At 43.6% G+C, this 18779-nt stretch overlaps 1 protein-coding gene across 22 annotated transcripts in view; it reads left to right on the top strand.

Annotated features, from left to right (window-relative positions):
• Positions 1–18779, top strand: part of CSGALNACT1 (chondroitin sulfate N-acetylgalactosaminyltransferase 1) — a 330736-nt gene that overhangs the window by 285699 nt on the left and 26258 nt on the right. For all 22 annotated transcript variants that reach the window (XM_070598636.1, XM_070598651.1, XM_070598638.1 and 19 more), the window contains one exon: positions 8868–8969. In XM_070598636.1, coding sequence (XP_070454737.1) covers positions 8868–8969 — 102 coding nt within the window. The remainder of the gene's footprint in view (positions 1–8867; positions 8970–18779) is intronic.

Raw genomic sequence — 18779 nt, 5'->3', positions numbered from 1 at the left:
TCTCCAGGTTCAGGAGGTGCCTTTGGTTGTGGTCTCGTGCCAAGTAGGGATGCTGGTCTTCCCAGCTGTTCCAGGTTGTTGAGTACCCCTTTGGGCACAGCGTCCCTCTGGCTCCAGTACGGAAGTGTCCGTGTGGCTTTGGCTTCTTCCAGCCTTCCCCCGGTGTTTCTGTGTCCTCTCTCTGTCTTCTCTTGGGCAGGGCAGAGTGCTGCTGGTTTATTAAGCACTGCACCCTGAGAAGGACTGAGCCTCTGGTTGGCACCAGGCATCTAGTCAAATCATTTTCCCCGGCGGCTGGTATGCTCATTTCTAGGACTAGCTTATAGAAGCTTCCTTTGGCTAGGAAGCTGCCTAGAGTTTGCCAGGTGAAGGTCTCAGATCTGCTTCAGCACACAGGCCAGTCCCTGAGCCTGCTGGGCTTGCTGAGGTAGTGCTGGCACTCAAGGACTGGCTGCTCAGCGAAGGGTCAAGTCTTCTGCGTAGGACTCTGCGGCCTGGAAAGGCAGGCTTCTCATGTCTGACCAGCCATTGCCTTAGTATCATAAGGATTGCAAGTAATTAACAATAGGAATAAAACTAGAAGGGAAATATTGTTGGCAAAAGTAAAATTAGTAGCTTAGGAGTCTTCAAAATTGAGATGGTGAAATGAAATGTAATTCTAGTTAATGTTTTAAAAACAAACAATCCCGGGGCCGTTTCTCCTGACTCTCAGTGTTCAGAGGCCACTGCTGCACGCTGGCAGGAGAGGGCGCAGGGAAGACTTGCTTCTTGGGTGGGATATCTGGAGGGCATGCGTGTGCCAGACACTCAGCCAGATGTCGGGATAAGCAGCCGAGTTCGAGATGCAGTTCCTGCCCTTGGGAGAGAGGAATCTACTCAGACAGAGCTAGAAGCTGCAGCAGAACTCGAGACAAGGCACACTGGGACACAGCAAGGCTTCCAGGACAGAGGACGTGGAGCAGAAGGCTGGGGCCGAGTTGGCTCTGTAGCCCTGGGGTTTCTGAGTGTGCTGAGGTCTCTGAAGAAATGGGATGAGAGAGGGTACTCAAGCCTGAGAGTATTTAATTCTGTGTCAGATCTTGGTGCAGGTGGCATCTCACATCAGCCCGCACAGAGTGGATTGTTCAGCGTGTGGCTTTAGGACGTCTAAGGAAACATAGCAGAAAAAATTAATTCTTACTTCACACCAAAGCCCAAAGTAAACTGTGGTCAATGAAACTTTTAAATGTAATTAATATGACCATAAAAGCACTGGGAGACAACATGAGGGGCTGTTTATTGAATATCTGGTGCTGTCTTTCTGAAGTCCCTCAGATCCCCAGATTGGAAACTGTTAACGTCGTGGCGCTGAAGATGGCGCCGAGTCACTTTTACTTCCTCCTTTTGGATTCTGTCTTGTGAATTTTTATATAGTTACCATGTGTTTTACATTTTGGTGAAAAATTCAATGAACGATTTTTTTTTGGCTTTTATAATCTAAACATGACTTTTTAGTTTGTAAAAGTGATACATGGCTATTATAAAATGTTTAAACACATTTTATACACAACAAGAAATACTGAAAAATTCACTCCTGGCCCTGCCTCCCCAAATTCACCATTTTTAACATTAACAACACCATTCTAGGCACCTTTCTTTGTATATATACAGATAGAAGAATAACTCTGTAGGTAGGAATAGTTTAATCCAACAAGAGATATACTAGTCACTCTTTTTAATTGAAGAATTAAATTTTATCTTAAATTTATAGAAGCGAATCTGAAATATAAGAGAAGAAATTTCTGAACTTTAAGAAAATGTTTCTTTTTTTTTGAGGAAGATTAGCCCTGAGCTAGCATCTGCCACCAATCTTCCTCTTTTTACTGAGGAAGACTGGCCCTGAGCTAACATCTGTGCCAATCTTCCTCTACTTTATATGTGGGATGCTGCCACAACATGACTTGACAAGCAGTGCGTAGGTCCACACCAGGGATCTGAACCAGTGAACCCTGGGCTGCAGAAGCGGAACGTGCGAACTTAACCAATGTGCCACTGGGCTGGCCCCAAGAAAATGTTTATTCATTATAAGAGATATTAATCTGTAAGAGATCCCTCTGGAGTTAAAAAAGTGATTTTGGAAACAGAAAAGATTGGATTTGTCATGTATTTTTTACTACACTTAAGTTTTAGACTGGATTGATTGAAAAATTGCAAGAAGAAAAGGAAATTAACACAGTTACCCTTTCTTCCTCCTCTCCTGTGTCCCATCTTACAATTTTCATTAGCTATCTATTATTTTTACCTTGTCAGGTTTGCAACCTTTCCATTCTGTTTTGTGGCCACAATTGCTATATTTTAGTGGAGTTTAGTATATTCATCAGCAGTCCTCGTATGCTAGCTTCTCCACTCCTGAGTTCTTGGGTGGCTGGATTTCATGGTCAAGAGATTTTTTCAAGAAGGGTCATAAGTGCTTGAGAATAGAATGTCTACTTACTGCATTTTCTTTAGTTTAAGGACAGCTTGGCCGGGCTTAAACTTCTTGGGACGCACTTCCTTTCCTCCTTTGTAGACATCCTTCTGGCGTCTGATGACACCATCGGGAAGGGCTAGGACAGCTTTACGTTGGCTCTCCTGAAAATGACTTCCTTTTGCTCGAATGCCTGCAGAATTCCTTCTTTGGTCTTGAATCATAACAACTTAATCGGGATGTGTCTCATCTCAGTGTCTATTGTCCTCTGTCAGATTTCTCTGTAATTCAGTTTCCTTTTTAGTTTGTGGATTCTTTCATTTCAGGGAGATCTTTTTGGTGGTGTATTTTTGAGTACTTCTGCTCCATTTGTTGGATTTTCTGCTTCACAGACACAGCTGTTTATTTCACAGGTCTTTCCCATTTATTAGCATCTCTCTATTGTTTAATGCCTTAGTCTTTCATCTGCATTCACTTCAGCCTTTCCTTGATGTGAGTAATTTGATTTTCAGATGTATCTGTTCTGTACCTTGCTATTTCTAATTTATTACTTCTATTTGTTTGGGCTATCAGTTTATTTTCCGAGCATAGCATGTGCCTGTTAATCTGTTTTTATCATTTCCTCTTTGAACTTTTTTTATTGAATTCACATTTTGGTTAAGAAAGTGTGAAACATTTGTAAGACATTTTCTTCTGTTTGAGTTGTATTTTCTTTCAGCCTGGGATTTGCAGTTGCGTTTTGAATGCTATTGCTTTCTTAATTCTTTTTCTTTCTTCCTTTAATTTTGTCGTTATTCTTGAAGTGTGGCTGCTCTGACGTGCCCCCTCACCCTTCTCCTCGTGGCATGCAGAGGGCCCCCAGACTCTGCGGGCTCCGACGAGTAGGGGGGTTCCTTGGTGCCCGCTCTCCCTGACTGGGAACTGTTTGTGTCCCACTCCTGGCCCTATTTTGAGGACAGGGCATTTATTGTTCTAGCCACCTCATTCGCAGCGTGGAGGAGCGGCTGGAGGCGAGGATTCCGAGGAGGCTCCTGCAGCCGTGGCTGGAGCGCTGGCTTCTCGCACGGGTGGGGAGGTGCGCAGGCTCACTCCACCTGTCGCGCCTGGACCCTCTTCCTGAGGGGAGAGGGACTGGCTCTCAGTCAAGGGCGGAGGCCTGGAACAGCCGACGGATGCAGCCCTGTTTGTTTACTTACCTCACTCACCTGTCTGCAGCAGCTCTTGCCACTCCCATAGGTCAAAAAGAGGCAAAAGAGAAGGCTTTGACCCTCTGTTTAAGGTTGGGCGCAGGGAAGACACATTCAAGATAGATCATCGGGCTGTCAGCGTCTCTCATCCCTTCTTCTCTTCCTGCTCTTGTGAAGGATCTTTGCTACATGTGATTGTCTCTTTCCCTTGGTTCTGCCAAATCTGCCTTTATTACGGGGGTTAATTCACAAAGTATCATTAGGATAGTTCTGCCTTCCTTCTCCACTTTCCGTGAGCTGTGGGGAGACAGATATTCTGCTGTGGCTCTTCCTGCACCGAGATCCTGAAATGGAGTTGGGGCTCCTGTCTCTCCCCAGACCACCGTCCCACTGGCGGCCTGCTCCCCACCCTGCTGCATCTCCAGCTTCCTGAAGCTGGGAGGTGCATGAGGCTAAAACGGAGTCTTCTGTTTCTTTCCTTGGCCTCTTCTTTGTGAAGATTAAGGCAGAAGATTATGTCCCTTTCGTTGGTCATTTATCCGTAGCAAGATTGTCACCATTTTTCCACTTTTTTTTTTTTTTTTTTTTTTGGTGAGGAAGATTGGCCCTGAGCTAACATCCGTTGCCAATCTTCCTCTTTTTGCTTGAGGAATATTGTTGCTGGGCTAACGTCTGTGCCAATCTTCCTCTGTTTTGTATGCGGGATGCCCCCACAGCATGGCTTGATGAGCAGTGTGTAGGTATGTACCTGGGACTGAACCTGCAAATCCCAGGCCGCCAAAGCAGAACACACGAACTTAACCGCTACACCACTGGGCCAGCCCATTCTCCACTATTTTGGGTACATGTTCTGTGATTATCACTATTTGTGATTAATTTATTTAAAACATTATCCTTCCACTGCATCTGCTTTAAAATTTAAGTACCTTTTGTTCTGATACCATTTGGCTGAGGAATCTTTTACAAGTCGCTTCATGTCTTTGGGCTTTAGCATCTCCTATAAAATCACAGTATTGGTCCAGACGGGTGCCCTTGCAGCTCTGACGCTGCTGACTATAGATAGTTTACAGGTTTTTTTTGTCTTTTCACTTCAGCATCAGTTTGCTAATTTTCACCTAGAAAAGATGCAAATGGCTAAGAAATAGATGTAGAACCTGGAATTCCCCAGAGATAGCAGGCCTGGTCACAAGACACCAAGTGGCCCCTGGGGAGGGCTGGGTCTGCGAGATTGGCTCACTTGGGGTGATGGCCCAGCATGGGGTACTGTCTGTAAGGAACCAAAGACCAAGTTTTCTTGCTCCAGAACGGTTGGCCGGGGAGGGCCCTGCTGACAAAATTGATTCCTGGGTGCATGGATGGAGTACGTGGACTAAGATATTTATTATCATTATTATTCCATTCTGATTATTATAATCATCTTAACTAATCCTGAAAATTATTTATGTTTATAAAAAAATACAAATTTAATAAAACCTTTTTCATAAAGGTCAGCAGACAAGGACTCAGTAGGAGCGTGAATGGAGGACAGGTATGCCCGGAAGCCAGAATAAGGGAAGCAAGTGCAGCTCATGGAACAGCCAGCTCTGAACTTCAAGCAGGGGAGGGGAAGGGGGAAACGGGCTGGCTTACTGCAGCCTCAGTAGTTCCTGACAAGAAGGCTGTTGGTTGGCTGAGACAAGCTTGTTCCTAGCACTGGACCCTGAGGGCCTTTACTGAAGAGGCAGTAGACGGTCAATGAGTGACATTCCTAGGACCTACAAGAAATCATGAAGCTGAGCTCGGGGGGTGTGGCCGTGCAGCCCGCGGGAGCCTGGCCTGGGCCGTGGCCCCATGGTCCTTCATGGCGTCAGATGGCTTTTTGCTCTAGCAGCCTCTTTCTTCCTTGTTGGCATTGTCGTCCTGGTCCGTGAGGGCACCTCACAGGCTCCACGTGCCGCTTCCTTGCCCATGGATGTCCCCGCAGACTCTCTCACTGGGATCCGTCACCGGCGGCCCACAGCGGAAGGGCCGGAGGAGTGCGTGAAACGTGCCTCCTGTTATGTTTGCCCTCTTTGCCCGGCAGGGTGTCGGCTTAAACCCCCTCCCCCTCCTCCGTCCCGGCTCCTTCTCTCTCCCCCTCCCCCTCCCCTCCTTCCCTTCCCTTCCCCCTCCCCTGCCCTTCCTGCTTTCCCCCTCCCCCCTCCCCTCCCCCCCCCCCCGCCCCCTCTCCCCCACCCCGCTCCCTCTCCCCTCTGCCCCTTCCCCTCCTCTCCCCCTCACCCCCTCCCACTCTCCTCCCCAACCCCAACAGCCCCTCCCCACAGCCAGTCTGCGTGTGTCTGCTGCTTGCTGTGCACCCTGCAGCTTTGTGGCGGAGCCCCCGACAGTGAGGGCTAAGCCATGAGCTTCCGTGTGCGCAGCCCTGGTCGTGCAGCGGCCGCCTGGGGTGGACAGAGCGGGCTGGTCACTGGGGAGCCTGGACGGTCAAGTGCCTCTCTCCACGGCGGCCTTGCACCGGTTAGGAACAGAACTCAAGGGCCAGGACGTGCTGTCAGCCTCTTGGGAAATAAAATATTGGCATAGAAGTGACTATGATACATGTTTTCTGACTGAAAATATATCTTAGTCTCTGTCTCTGTGTTACAATATGCTGGAGGAGAAGGAACTGTCGTTTTCCAGAGAAAAGTGTGCTGAAGAGACAAGCTCTTTGTGAAATAGAGTCAGATGTTCAGGCTTCCAGGTTAAGCTGGAATAATGACCAAGTCGCATTGCGGAGCTAATGCCAAGTAGCCGTGAAGAGCTTCCCCAAAGGGTCGTTGAAGCTGGAGTTCCCTGAGACTCGTTCCAGAGGTTTCGCTGCTACCACGGCCGTCAGAGAGGTGCGCTGTGAGGACAGCTGAGTCGGCTCCCGGGGCCCAGGCAGCGTGTGTCCGCTACAAATAATGACAGGAAACACAGGGATCTCTGTGTACAGTCGCCCACGCACACTGTTTCTCACACGCATCTTTCCAGGGAGTGGAGTCGAGTGAGAACTGTTTTGAAAAATACGAAAGTTACAAGCTCAGACAGACGGACAGCTGTGCTGCTCCTGTCGCAGCGCTCTGGTACTGCGGCATGGACAGCTTCACGTGCGGGGTGCACGCGGGGCTCCTAAGGGCAGAAATGTCTGATTCGCTTTTTAAGCTCCCTGGTAGAGTATCTGGCACATGGTGTGTTCTTTGTTTGGTTGATTATTGTTTGTAGAGTGGAGGAAGGAAGGGATGAGTGAATAAATGGAGGGAACCCTGGAGGTGGAGCTCAGAGCCAATTCTGCTTTGCCTTTTCGGGAAGCCTCTACTGGTGAGTGAAGAATGAAGGTCCACGCATCTCTGTTTTCTTCTCGAAGACAAGAAGTGCTTTGAATGGATTTTAAAATGCCAGCAAAGATGTTACTAGGAAAACGAGAGTGCTTTTCATTCTGGCCCAGCAGGCGGCCTCTCCTGATTCTGGGATGGATTGCACGCGCAATTGCAAAGCACAGTTTTTGGGCACTTGGCACTGTGTCTCTGCTTTTCTTCCCCACTGGCAGGAAGTTAAAGCATTTGCTGGCAGATTTGCAAAAGGGACCTTTGTGTACAGAGAATTGTGGTGTTGGTAGGTGCTGACTCAGTCTGCGGGGCAGGGGCTGTGAGGGGCTCTCAGTTCTGAAGCGTGTTGTCCCACCCTGGGCCTCTGTTCCTGGTTCCTCGTCTGCCTCTCAGAGCTCCACCATCAGTCTCATTCCACAGGAGAGACAGAATTCTCAGAACCACGCCTGTGACCAGGTGAGCCCTGAGTGCCTCTTGCCCAGGGTCAGTATAATTTTCCCTGATGTTTCTTCCCTCTCGAATTCGCTTCCTCCCCTCTGTCTTGTTAAACCCTGTCCATCCTTCAAGGCCCCTGCCATTTCCAGCCCACAGGATTTGCTGTACCTCCTGAATTTTTGTCAGTGCCACAAGGTGTCATTATTTAATTTGTGCTCATTTTATTTCTCAGGTAAGGTTTTTGAGAGCAGGAACCATGTCTTCTATTTCTTAGATTTCTCCCCGAACTCTAGCTAAGCAGTCACTCCTTTTCATGTCATTATAAAAAACATTAAATAAATTGGCTTCTGCAATTAGAGCTCAGGGATTTCTGGAAAGCTGTGATGTGGATTGTTGTTTGGAGGCTAAGGAAAGTAGCCAACAGAGAGACAAAAGGAGTAAAATGGAAGGGCATGCAAAATATCAAAATATCATAGAATGTTATCCCACCGGTAGAATCTTCCCATTAACTTGCTTCCAGAAAACTGTTAAAATTATGTACACACACATACATATATATACATGTACACATAAACACACATTTACATGTACACATATATTTACGCATGTACACATGTACCTTCACATACACATATCTGTGCATACATTGACTCATGTGTTACAGTGTGCGTATGAAGTAAACCCTCAGCAGAGCGTCTTACTAGATTGGCTAAGTGTCAGCATTGAGAGAACAAGAGGGCAAAGAACAGATGAGCGTTGGTCGGGAAGCAGGGCTAGATCCATCCAGAGCCTGAGGCCTGGCCCCGGGAGGGCTGTGGGGACCCCGGAGCATGAGGTGCCAGGTGCCTGGGCCGATGGGAGTGACAGCGAGGAGAAATGGGAGAGTGGGGTGGTGGCTGTGTCTGTGCCAGAAGGTGAACTATAGCCAGTGTGCTTCTGCCTTGTCGTTCCCTCCAACAGTCATGACACTGGGTGTCACCAAGGGTTTCTAGAGTCCTAAATGGGAGGGTGTTTGCTCATCAGTCTTGAAGACCATCTGTGTTTGGCACACACAAGAAAAGTCACGGGCAGGATCCTGGTCTCAGCCTCCCTGGGCTTTGGCTTTCTCATCTGTAAAGTGGAGTGTGTGTCTCCTGTGCTTCGTAGACTTCGTGTGGCAAAGAAGGTAAGGACTCAGTGCCCTTTCCACGACACCGATGTCCTGAGGGGCCAGGCTTGTGCGGAGAGGACTAGTGGCCTCTCTCTCCTGAGTTTTCATTTACCAGATCTGCCCGTTGAAATTTCATTGTTTTCTTGGTAAGATAAACACAAATACAGGTAATTGTGATGGCCAGCCAGAAGCTCCCATCTCTGCTCGTCTGGCAGTTCATTTAGTTCACGTCAAGACCCATTTGGACTTTACAGTATAGGTATTTGTTTGGGCCTTGCCTGTTATTGCGAAAACAGGACCAACATACGTATGTTTTGTTCTAGGGAGATGTGCATCCAACAGGATGGGAGAGTTCATCTCACCGTTGTTTACTTTGGGAAAGAAGAAATGAATGAAGTCAAAGGAATACTTGAAAACACTTCCAAGTAAGTGCGCCCTGGAACCAGCATGAGTCCCGCCAACTGAGCTGGGGAGCATCCTCCGAGGCTGACGCTTCTGCTGTAGTTTCATTTTCCTGGTGCTGTGGCTGTGAGCGACCTGGGAGATTGATTGGTTGCTGGCCTTGTGTAGGGGGAGTTCTGTGCCCTCCTTCCCCAGAGACCACCAGCCTGACACCGGTCCTCACGGGCCAGGGGCTGACTTTGACGTTGGGATAAACTGCTCTGAGCAGCAGGCTGGGGGCTTCTGCACGACTGGATGTCGTCACTCGGAGCACTGAGGGTCTGGGGACTTGACATGGCAGAGTGGTGGTCGGGGAGCACAGCTGTGCAGTGCGCTCCATCTCAGCCGCAGCTTGTAAGGCTGAGTGGTGTTCCTGCTCTGCTCTCCTCTGCTCAGCACAGTCTCACCCTTTTGACTTTCATTCGTTATGTATTTTGAGAGATTAGAGGGAAGCCAGAAGTGATGGCTGGAGCAGGGTCCTTGATTAAACCTACTCAGGTGAACAGAAATTATTCAACCAAAAACTTTAGACTTAGAGTTGTATATTTTCACCTCATTGATCAGTTGCATGGGGTAAAAATGTACTTAAAAAGCAGCAAAGATGGATTATTTTCCCCTACCAAATAAATAAATAAGTATTTATTTAATAAGTAAATATCGGTGGCCTTTTCTACTAGTGAGGAATCCGGAAAGGCACTGCCACACTCCCCTCTGGTTTGCAGGGCTCCAAATGAGTGCCCAGGTGGCTCGTTTCCCCATCAGTGAAGGAGGAGGCTGGTCAGGGGTACTCACGGCAGAAATCGTCTGAATAGGTCCATATGGTCTTCATGTAGACAGGGCCCTCTGTTTTGAGCTTCTGGTAAGTGGTAATTGGATGATAGTCAATCAAAGGACAAGATTCCAAGATTGAGTGTACTTTTTGTGTTTATTTTCATGCTTTGTTACTAATTTTGTATCAATGAACACAAGATCAGAATGCTAATTACAGTTATTCAAACATTCTGAAGCAGTCCACTGGCCAAATTTTATCCAATGCTTGTTTTTTTAAAAAAAGTTTTGTTGGAATATAGGCACACTCATTTGCTTACGTATTATTTGTGGCTGCTTTCCTGCTGCAGCTGCAGGGTTGAGTAGTTGGGACAGAGACTAAATAACTTGTAAAGCCTAAACTTTTTACTCTCTGGTCCTTTATAGGAAAAGTTTTTTTGCTGACTTCTGCTCTAAAGCAATAAGGAGTTAAGAGTTTAATACTAGTAACTGCTTAAAGCTATGGCCCCTGTAGAAGGGAGATCAAAGAGAATAAAATAATTGAATATCCTATATGTAAGTGAAACAGAAATCTCTTGACTCCAATGTTTTGCAGTATCCCTTTCATCTCTGCTTAGGAATGGGGAGCATGAATTATTAGAATTCATGTCCTCTGCCCGGTGGATAGGTTTTAATATCTCTGGAAGTATGCGTCCCTGGGCCTGGATCCTTTTAAAGTTTCCAAGATGATTCTAACTTGTAACATGCAGCCAGGATTGAGAGCCATTGTCTGAGAAAGTGGCCGTCCACCTGAGGGGCTGCCCATCAAGAGGACTTGATTGCAGCCAGCTGCCCCATTCTGAGGTTTTTTTTTAATGGTTGTGATTTTTTTTTTTTCAGGGAAACAGTCACCCTGAGCTAACATCTGTTGCCAATCTTCCTCTTTTTATGTTTTTCCTCCTCAAAGCCCCATGGCATAGTTTTATATCTTAGTTATAAGTCATTCTAGTTCTTCTATGTGAGTTGCCACCACAGCATGGCAACTGACAGAAGGGTGCTGTGGTTCTGAGACCAGGAAGCGAGCCTGGGCCACCGAAGTGATGAGCGCCAAGCTTTAACCACTAGGCCATCAGGGCTGGCTCCCAAGGTATTTTTAAGTAGCTGTCTAAGTGACTCTGAAGTGCTGCCAGGATTGAGAATCTCAGTCCTGTTGGGTCTGGCACCTTCTGAGCACGTTGAAGAAGAACCAGACATGTGCTGGTATATACATATAACCAAATTCACACGAGTCTGGTGGATAATTGGAGGGCCAGTTTAAACATTATTATAGGAAATACCTTTTCTAGTGACTTGAATGCTTAAGGACCTTTATTATCAAGGCAGTCTTCTCCATGTCAAATTACCTGGCAAGCTGAATTCTCATCAGACGGTTGCTTGGTGAGCAAAGAATGAATAGAATCTGAATAAGAAAAGTAAAATCATTTGAGTGGTAGGGATGGTTTACTTAAAATTTTGGAAAATTTCCAGAGATTAGTCTGCTCATAACTGAGAACTGCGTGCTAGAGACCGAGTCCATCAGTGCTTTAAAGCAGTGCTGCGGAAACTCTGGCAAAATTCAATTGGACCCCATTTTTCTGTGTTGATGTCGTCATTTTGTTAACTGGTGGCATCTGCAGGGTTGATGTCACTGGTGCATTGGGCATGTCCTACCCCGTCCATGGTGTTGCTTTGGTCACACCACCTCTGCCAGGAATGCCACCCTCTGCTGCTTGCCTGAGTTGATTTCACATGGCCTTACCGCCAGCCCCTTCGGGATGATCTTCCTAATCACGTGTTGCCCAGCCTGGTACTCAGAAGGGCTCTTACTTCTAACCTTGTCTTGACAACTTACTGCCCCAGCCAAACTGGGGGCATAGTTTGCCCCTTTGTCTTCTCTCCTATTTTTCTTTTCTGCTTGGCATTCCCTCCTTCCTCCTTTCTGCTTACGCAAACCCCACACCCTTCCATCCCCAGCTGACCTCCAGTCCTCCCCTCTCTGAACTCTGACTGTACTCTCTTTCAGCATCTCTTATATCTGGCACTTGCCTTATGACTTGGCTATTTACCTTTCTTTCTAGCATCCTAACTAGATTCTAAGCTGCTTACTAAGCGGTGCCATATACATGCCTCTTTGTAACTCTAGCTCATAGCGTAGGGCCTGACTCAGAACATGTGTGGTGTTTGTTCTTCAAGAGAAGGATGACGCCAGGTATAGAGGAGATCCATACACATAATAATCTATATGAACACTTATATGAGAAGCTTTATCTAAGTATCATTTTTATCATTCTTTTAAGATGGTAAAACTTTTATTGAAACATCTTATCTTTGATTAGTAATAGTAACCATTATTATTTACATGAATTATCTTATGTAATATTCACAGCAACATTATCAGAGAGATGCTGTTATTAGCCCCATTTTATATATGAAGAAACTGAGGCTTAGAGAGGTTGTTACTCAGGCTGCCATCCCTGACACGTGGGAGAGCCAGGACCCAAACCTCCTCTGTTAACTTCCAGGACTCCCGGTCTTAACGTTGCACCAAATTTTCACTCCTATGTACTAATTACTAATTGAAAGTAATAAGATTTGAAGTCAATCTGAATAAAATTTATTTATTTGGATATCAGTATCATGATTAAACTGTTCTAAATCTAGCTAAATGAATATATTTTAAGAATATCTTTTAAAAATCTAGTTTAATGACTAGTGTGCAATGTTTTTCTCTCTCTCTAGGTTTATACCTACTCAATCAAACTTCACATTTCAGTCCATTGCTGTAGGTCAGCGTTTTGCAAACTGCGGTTTGTGATTCATTAGAGGGTTGTGAAATAGATGTAGTGGGTTATGTCCAGTGTTTTTAAAAAATTGAAATACAATTGGATAGAAAATATCAGAGTGCATCACAAGTAGTAAGCATAAGTATTGTTTCATGAAACTGTAATTTGTGTGTGTGTGTGTGTGTGTGTGTGTACTGTGTCGTGAGGTATAATATATTCCTCTGTAAGGACTGTGGACAGAATATTCAAAAGCCACTGCTGTGGATGACAACACAAAGCCGTTCTCAATATCTGACTCTTACTCCTCAGTTTTCCCTGTTAAGCTTCGGTTAATCTCAGATTAAAGCCTAGCTCAGTGGTTCTCAAATATGAATGTGCTCTGGAATAGCCTGGGTGCTTTTTAAAATGCAGATTCCTGGGATCCAGTCCCGGAAAGTCTGTCAGTAGACCTGAGATGAAGCTTGGGAACCAACGCTTAGAATGAGTTCCACGTATGATGCTGACATGGGTGGTCCGTGGCCCACAGTTTGAGAAATGTTGGCCTAGGTAGATGTTTGCTTGTATTGTATTGCTGTGTATTAAAAAGTTTTTAAAAATTGTAACTGGTGGATGAATTGGCATGAGTTGACATCCAGAACATTGCAACTTCATCTTTGTCCTGTCACGAGGCCACAAAGGCATCTTTCAGAGGAATTATCTCTGAGATCGAAGTGCTAGAAATGAGACACTGCCCTGCCATTGCAGGTGTGTGACATGAGAGGTTGTGTGTGTGTTGTCAAGGATCTGCCTTCCGCGATCTGCCTTGCACGTCAGCATCTCATGCCTCTGTGAAGAGGTTGGTTTGACACCTGCCATCAGGCAGATTTTATCAGGACATCCCAGAAGAAAATTTAGGGGAAGAGTTTTGTTTTGTTTCTGAAATTTGAGCAGAATTATTGCTTTGTTTTAACTTTTTCTTAAACAAAGAATTTTGAGATAATCTCATCTTCTAAAGTGAAAGAATCAACGCAGTGAATCCCTCCTGAGCAGGTAAGGGGTCTGGGACCCTGAAGCCCCTCACCGATTAGGCCGCGTCTCTGACCGGTGGCCCTCTCACCCAGCCTTTGCCAGAGAAGGGCCGAGTGTGATTCCGCTGGTGTACCAGCTCTTTCAGAGATGTGCCTGTATTTTTAGGCATTCTAAATTGTTCCTTGGGGCATTCAAACATGGCATATAGATTATAGTATTGTGACAATGTTAAATTTCCTGAGTGTGAGCATAAATTTTTACAATGTTATAAAGGAGAATGTCCTGGTTCTTGGGAGATTCTTATCTTTGAGGCTAAAGTTGTCATGATGTCTGCAACTAACTCTCAAATGGTTCAGAGGAAGGAAGGAAGGAAGACAGGCCCGGTGTTAACACTTGGTGAATTTGGTGAATCTGGGTGAAGGGGCTGTGAGTCCTCATGCTGTTTGTACATTTCTGAAGGCTTATAATTTTTCCAAATAAAAATATGGGGAAAATATATTATGAGAGAAAGTAAATGATATTAAGTTCACACAGCAGGATATAATGCAACAGTTAAATGAAAGAAAGGTGGTGTCAGCAAAAATGGTGAAATATAGACCTCTGCAAACACTCTCCTCCATAAAAGGAATGAGAAAATTGTTTAAAATGGTCAGAATCAACTTTTTAAGAACTCTTGAAATCAAACAAAGCTTGCAACAATCTGGAAAGCATTTATCCCAGAAAAATGGCTGAAACTGGGTGTGAACAGGGAGCTTCGTAGAGCCTTAACTTGCTCTGCCTCCACCCCATCATCAGCGCTTTAATGGCCTGGAAACCTAGCAGCCCACAAGCACAGCAAAAACCACAACCTGGCAGCCACTCGGGGCCAGAATGGGGCAGGCAGTCCTTTAAATCATCCTTCCCAGAGAACTGTCATTATTTGACCTGTCCAGGCATTCCCTGAAAGATTCTACTCACAAAGTTGTCTTTATTTGACCTGACTCAGAGCTCTCCCAGTGGAAAAAGCCTTTTCTAGAGGGAGTATTTGTCAAAAAACAATTACAGGAAGTTTGTACTGTTGTGTCTGCCTGAGGTGGTAAATAAGTTGGGGCAAATAATAGACTAACCAAAAAGCTTAAAAGTTGAGGCTGGGGAGTGCAGTCTCCATAGGGGTTTTGAAAAGCTCCAGTACATTCCTGGGGATCTAGAAGGTCATGCACATCTCTGGGACTGTGCTCGTACTTAGGAAAGACCTGAGCAGGCCCTAACCTTTCACCTCTAGCTGACCTTGAGGCTCTGTGCAAGAAAGAAGGAAAAGCTAAGGTAAGTTGTTAAGTGCCTGGTTGGTGGCATGCCCAAACATGCACACGAAGTCCTTTGGCAGAGACTTAGAGACTTATGCGGTTCCAGGCATTTACGGAAATCCCTGTCTAATCGTTAGCTTATCACTAAGTGGTTACACACAACAAAGAATGCAGACTTTACAGAATTAGTTCAGGAAAGTCACTAAACAGATAAACAAACAACAACAAACAGCAACAACAGTAAACCTGGGGAAGGCAGAGATTCTGATTTCCAGGGCTGCTGCATTACATTATTTAAAATGTTCAGTTTTAAACAAAAAATTATGATGCATGCAAAGAAACGAAAAGTATGGCTCATGTGCAGAAAAAAAATTCGCTCATTAAAAATTGTCCTTGAGGAAGCCCAGGTATTGAACTTACTAGACAAAGACTTTAAATCAGCTGTATTAAATATGTCCAAAGAATTAAAAGAAACCATGTTTAATGGATGGACCTTGAGGGTATTATGTTAAGTGAAATAAGCCAGATAGAGAAAGACAATCTCTGTATGACTCCACTCATATGACTCATTTGTGGAAGTTAAACATGTAGACAGAGGACAGATTAGTGGTTACCAGGGGAAAGGGGTGGGGTGGTGGGGGGAGGGCACAAAGGGTGAAGTGATGCACCTACAACACGACTGACAACAATGTACAACTGAAATTTCACAAGGTTGTAAACTATGATAATGGCAATAAAAAGTGAAAAAAAAAAACATGTTTAAAGAACTAAAGAAGAGTTTGGTGAAAGGTATCTCACCAAATAAAGAGATAGAGCTGTAAAAAAGAACCAAATAGAAATTCTGGAATTGAAAAGTACAATAACGAAAATGAAAAATTTACTGGGGGAGGCTCAACATCAGATTTGAACAGGCAGAAGAAAGAATCAGTGAACTTTAAGATAGGTCACTTGATATGATCCAGTTTGAGAAACAGAAACAAAAAGCAATGAAGAAAATGAACAAACCTAAGAGACTTGTAGACTACTGCAAAGCGTGGCAACATACACATAATGGGAGTCTCAGAAGGAGAGGAGAGAGAGAAGGAGCAGAAAAAATTTTGAGAAATAATGGCCCCAAACTCCCCAAATATGATGAAAAGCATTACACATCCAAGAACCTCAACTCCGACTAGGAAAACTCAAAGAAATCCACACTAGATGTGTCATAATCAGTTGGTTGAAAGACAAAGACAAAGAGAGAAAGAATCTTGTAAGCAGCAAGAGTGAAGCAACTTGTCGGGTCCAAGGGATCCTTAATAAGATCAACAGCTGATTTCTCATCAGAAACAATGGAGGCCAGAAAGTGGGATGGCATATTCGAAGTGCTGAAAGGAAAACACTCAACCAAGAATTCTATATTCAGCAAAACCATCCATCAAAAATGAAGGATAAATTAAGACAGCCCCAGATAAACAAAAACTGAGAGACGTTGTTACTAGCAAACCTGCCCTACAAGAAATATGAAAAGGAGTCCTTGAGGCTGAAATGAAAGAACACTAAGACACAAACTCAAAACCATGTGAAGAAATAAAGAGTTCCAGTAAGAGTATTACATAGGGGGAAATATAAAATACAGCGCAAGTATATTTTTTGTTCCTCTTTTTTCTTATGATTTAAAAGATAACTACATAAAGCAATAATTATAAATCTGTATTGATAGACACACAATGCATAAATATATCATTTTAATACAATAACAGCACAAAGGAGGGGACAGGGAATGGAGGAACAAATTTTTGTACACTGTTGAAATTATTTCTTCCAGAAGAAATAGAAAATCTGACTAGACCTTTAAGAAGTAAATGGATTGAAATAGTAATCAAAACACTTCCCACAAACAAAAGCTCAGGACCAGATGGCTTCACTGCTTATTTCTACCAATCATTAAAGGCAAATTAGTACCAGTGCTTCACAAAGTTTCAAAACGTAGAAAAGGAAGAAACTCTACCCAGTTCATTTGATGAGGCCAGTATTACCCTGACACCCTAAGCAGATAGAGACATCCTAAGAAAAGAAACTATAGACCAGTATCCCTTCTGAATATAGATGCAAAGATCTCAACAAAATGCTAGCAGACAGAACCCAGCAACAAATCAAAAGGGTTCTACACCATGACCACGTGAGATTCAGTATACAAAAATCAATCAATGTCGTGGACGAAACCACATGGCTGTCTCCGTAGACACAGAAAAAGCATTTGAAAAGACATGGATTCACCTATTCTGGATGTTTCATATAAATAGAATCAGACAATATCTGACCTTTAGAGTCTGACTTCTTCACTTAGCATGATTTTTTTGAGGTTGATCCCCATTGTAGCATGTATCAGTACTTCACTCCTTTTTATTTTATTATTTTTGATGCTACTGTAAATGGGATTGTTTTCTTAATTTCTCTTTTAGATAGTTCATTGTTTGTGTATAGAAACACAACTGATTTTTATATGTTATTTTGTATCCTGCAACTTTACTGAATTCATTTATTAGTTCTAACAGTTTTTTGGCGAAGTCTCTAGAGTTTTCTATATATAAGATCATGACATCTCCAAAGAGAGAGAATTTTACTTCTTCCTTTCTGACCTGGATGCCTTTTATTTCTTTCTCTTGCCTAATTGCTATGGCTAGGACTTCCAGGACTATGTTGAATAGGAGTGGTGAGACTGGGTACTCTTGTCTTATTCCTGATCTTAGAGGAAAGGCTTTTAACTTTTCACCATTGAGTATGATGTTAGCTGTAGACTCGTCATATGGCCTTGATTATGTTGAGGTACATTGCTTCTATACCTAATTTGTTGAGAGTTTTTATGATGAAAGGATGTTGAATTTTGTCCAATGCTTTTTCTACATCTACTGAAATGGTCTTATGATTTGTATTCTTCATTCTGTTAATGTGATATGTCACATTTAGTAATTTGCAGATGTTGAGCCATCCTTGCATCCTAGGCATGAATCCCACTTGATCATGGCGTGTGATCCTTTTAATGTGCTCTTGAATTCAGTTTGCTGTATTTTGTTGAGGACTTTTGCATCGATGTGCATCAGGGATATTGACCGGTAATTTTCTTTTCTTGTAGTGTCCTTGTCTAGCTTTGATATCAGGGTAAAGCTGGCCGCATAAAATGAGTTTGGAAGTGTCCCTTTCTCTTCAATATTTTGGAAGAGTTTGTGAAGGATTGGTATTAATTTGTCTTTAAATGTTTGGTAGAATTCACCTGGGAAGCCATCTAGTCCTGGGCTTTTATTTTAGGGGACATATTTGATTACTTATTCAATCTCTTTGCTTGTTATTAGTCTGTTCAGATTTTCTATTGCTTCAAGATTCAGTCTTGATACATTGTATGTTTATAGGAATTTATCCATTTCTTCTAAGTTATCTAATTTATTGGCATATAATTGTTCATGGAAGTCTCATGATACTTTGCATTTTTTTGGCATCAGTTGTAATGTCTCTTCTTTTGTTTGTAATTTTATTAATTTGAGTCCTCTCTCATTTTCTTAGGTGGTCTAGCTAAAGGTTTGTCAATTTTGTTTATCTTTCAAAAGAAACTTGCTAGTTGGATAAACAGGCTTTTATAAGCTCAGAATCTAGAAAATTCTAAATTAATTGTTTAAAATGCCTATTATGAAAAACTGGCTGAGAATATGTTCAGTTTTAAATTCTGTATTGTATTCAGATGGCTTCAGTAAGTAGAACTTATAAGTGATTTTAATATTTAGGGATGCTAGATTTAAAATTTTAAATTATACATTGAATATAAATTTTTGTTTTTGTTTGTTTAATGAAAAGCTATGGAAGGAAGTGTCACATTAAGAGAATTTCCTTGCAATAGTGGGAAGAAGTCTGTATTAGAGTAAATCATATTAGACAGCAAGATCTTTTGTCATTTTTAATCTAG

Source organism: Equus przewalskii, chromosome 28, assembly GCF_037783145.1.
Source record: "Equus przewalskii isolate Varuska chromosome 28, EquPr2, whole genome shotgun sequence".
Taxonomy (NCBI): Eukaryota; Metazoa; Chordata; class Mammalia; order Perissodactyla; family Equidae; genus Equus; species Equus przewalskii.
This window is presented reverse-complemented; position numbering and strand designations above follow the sequence as displayed.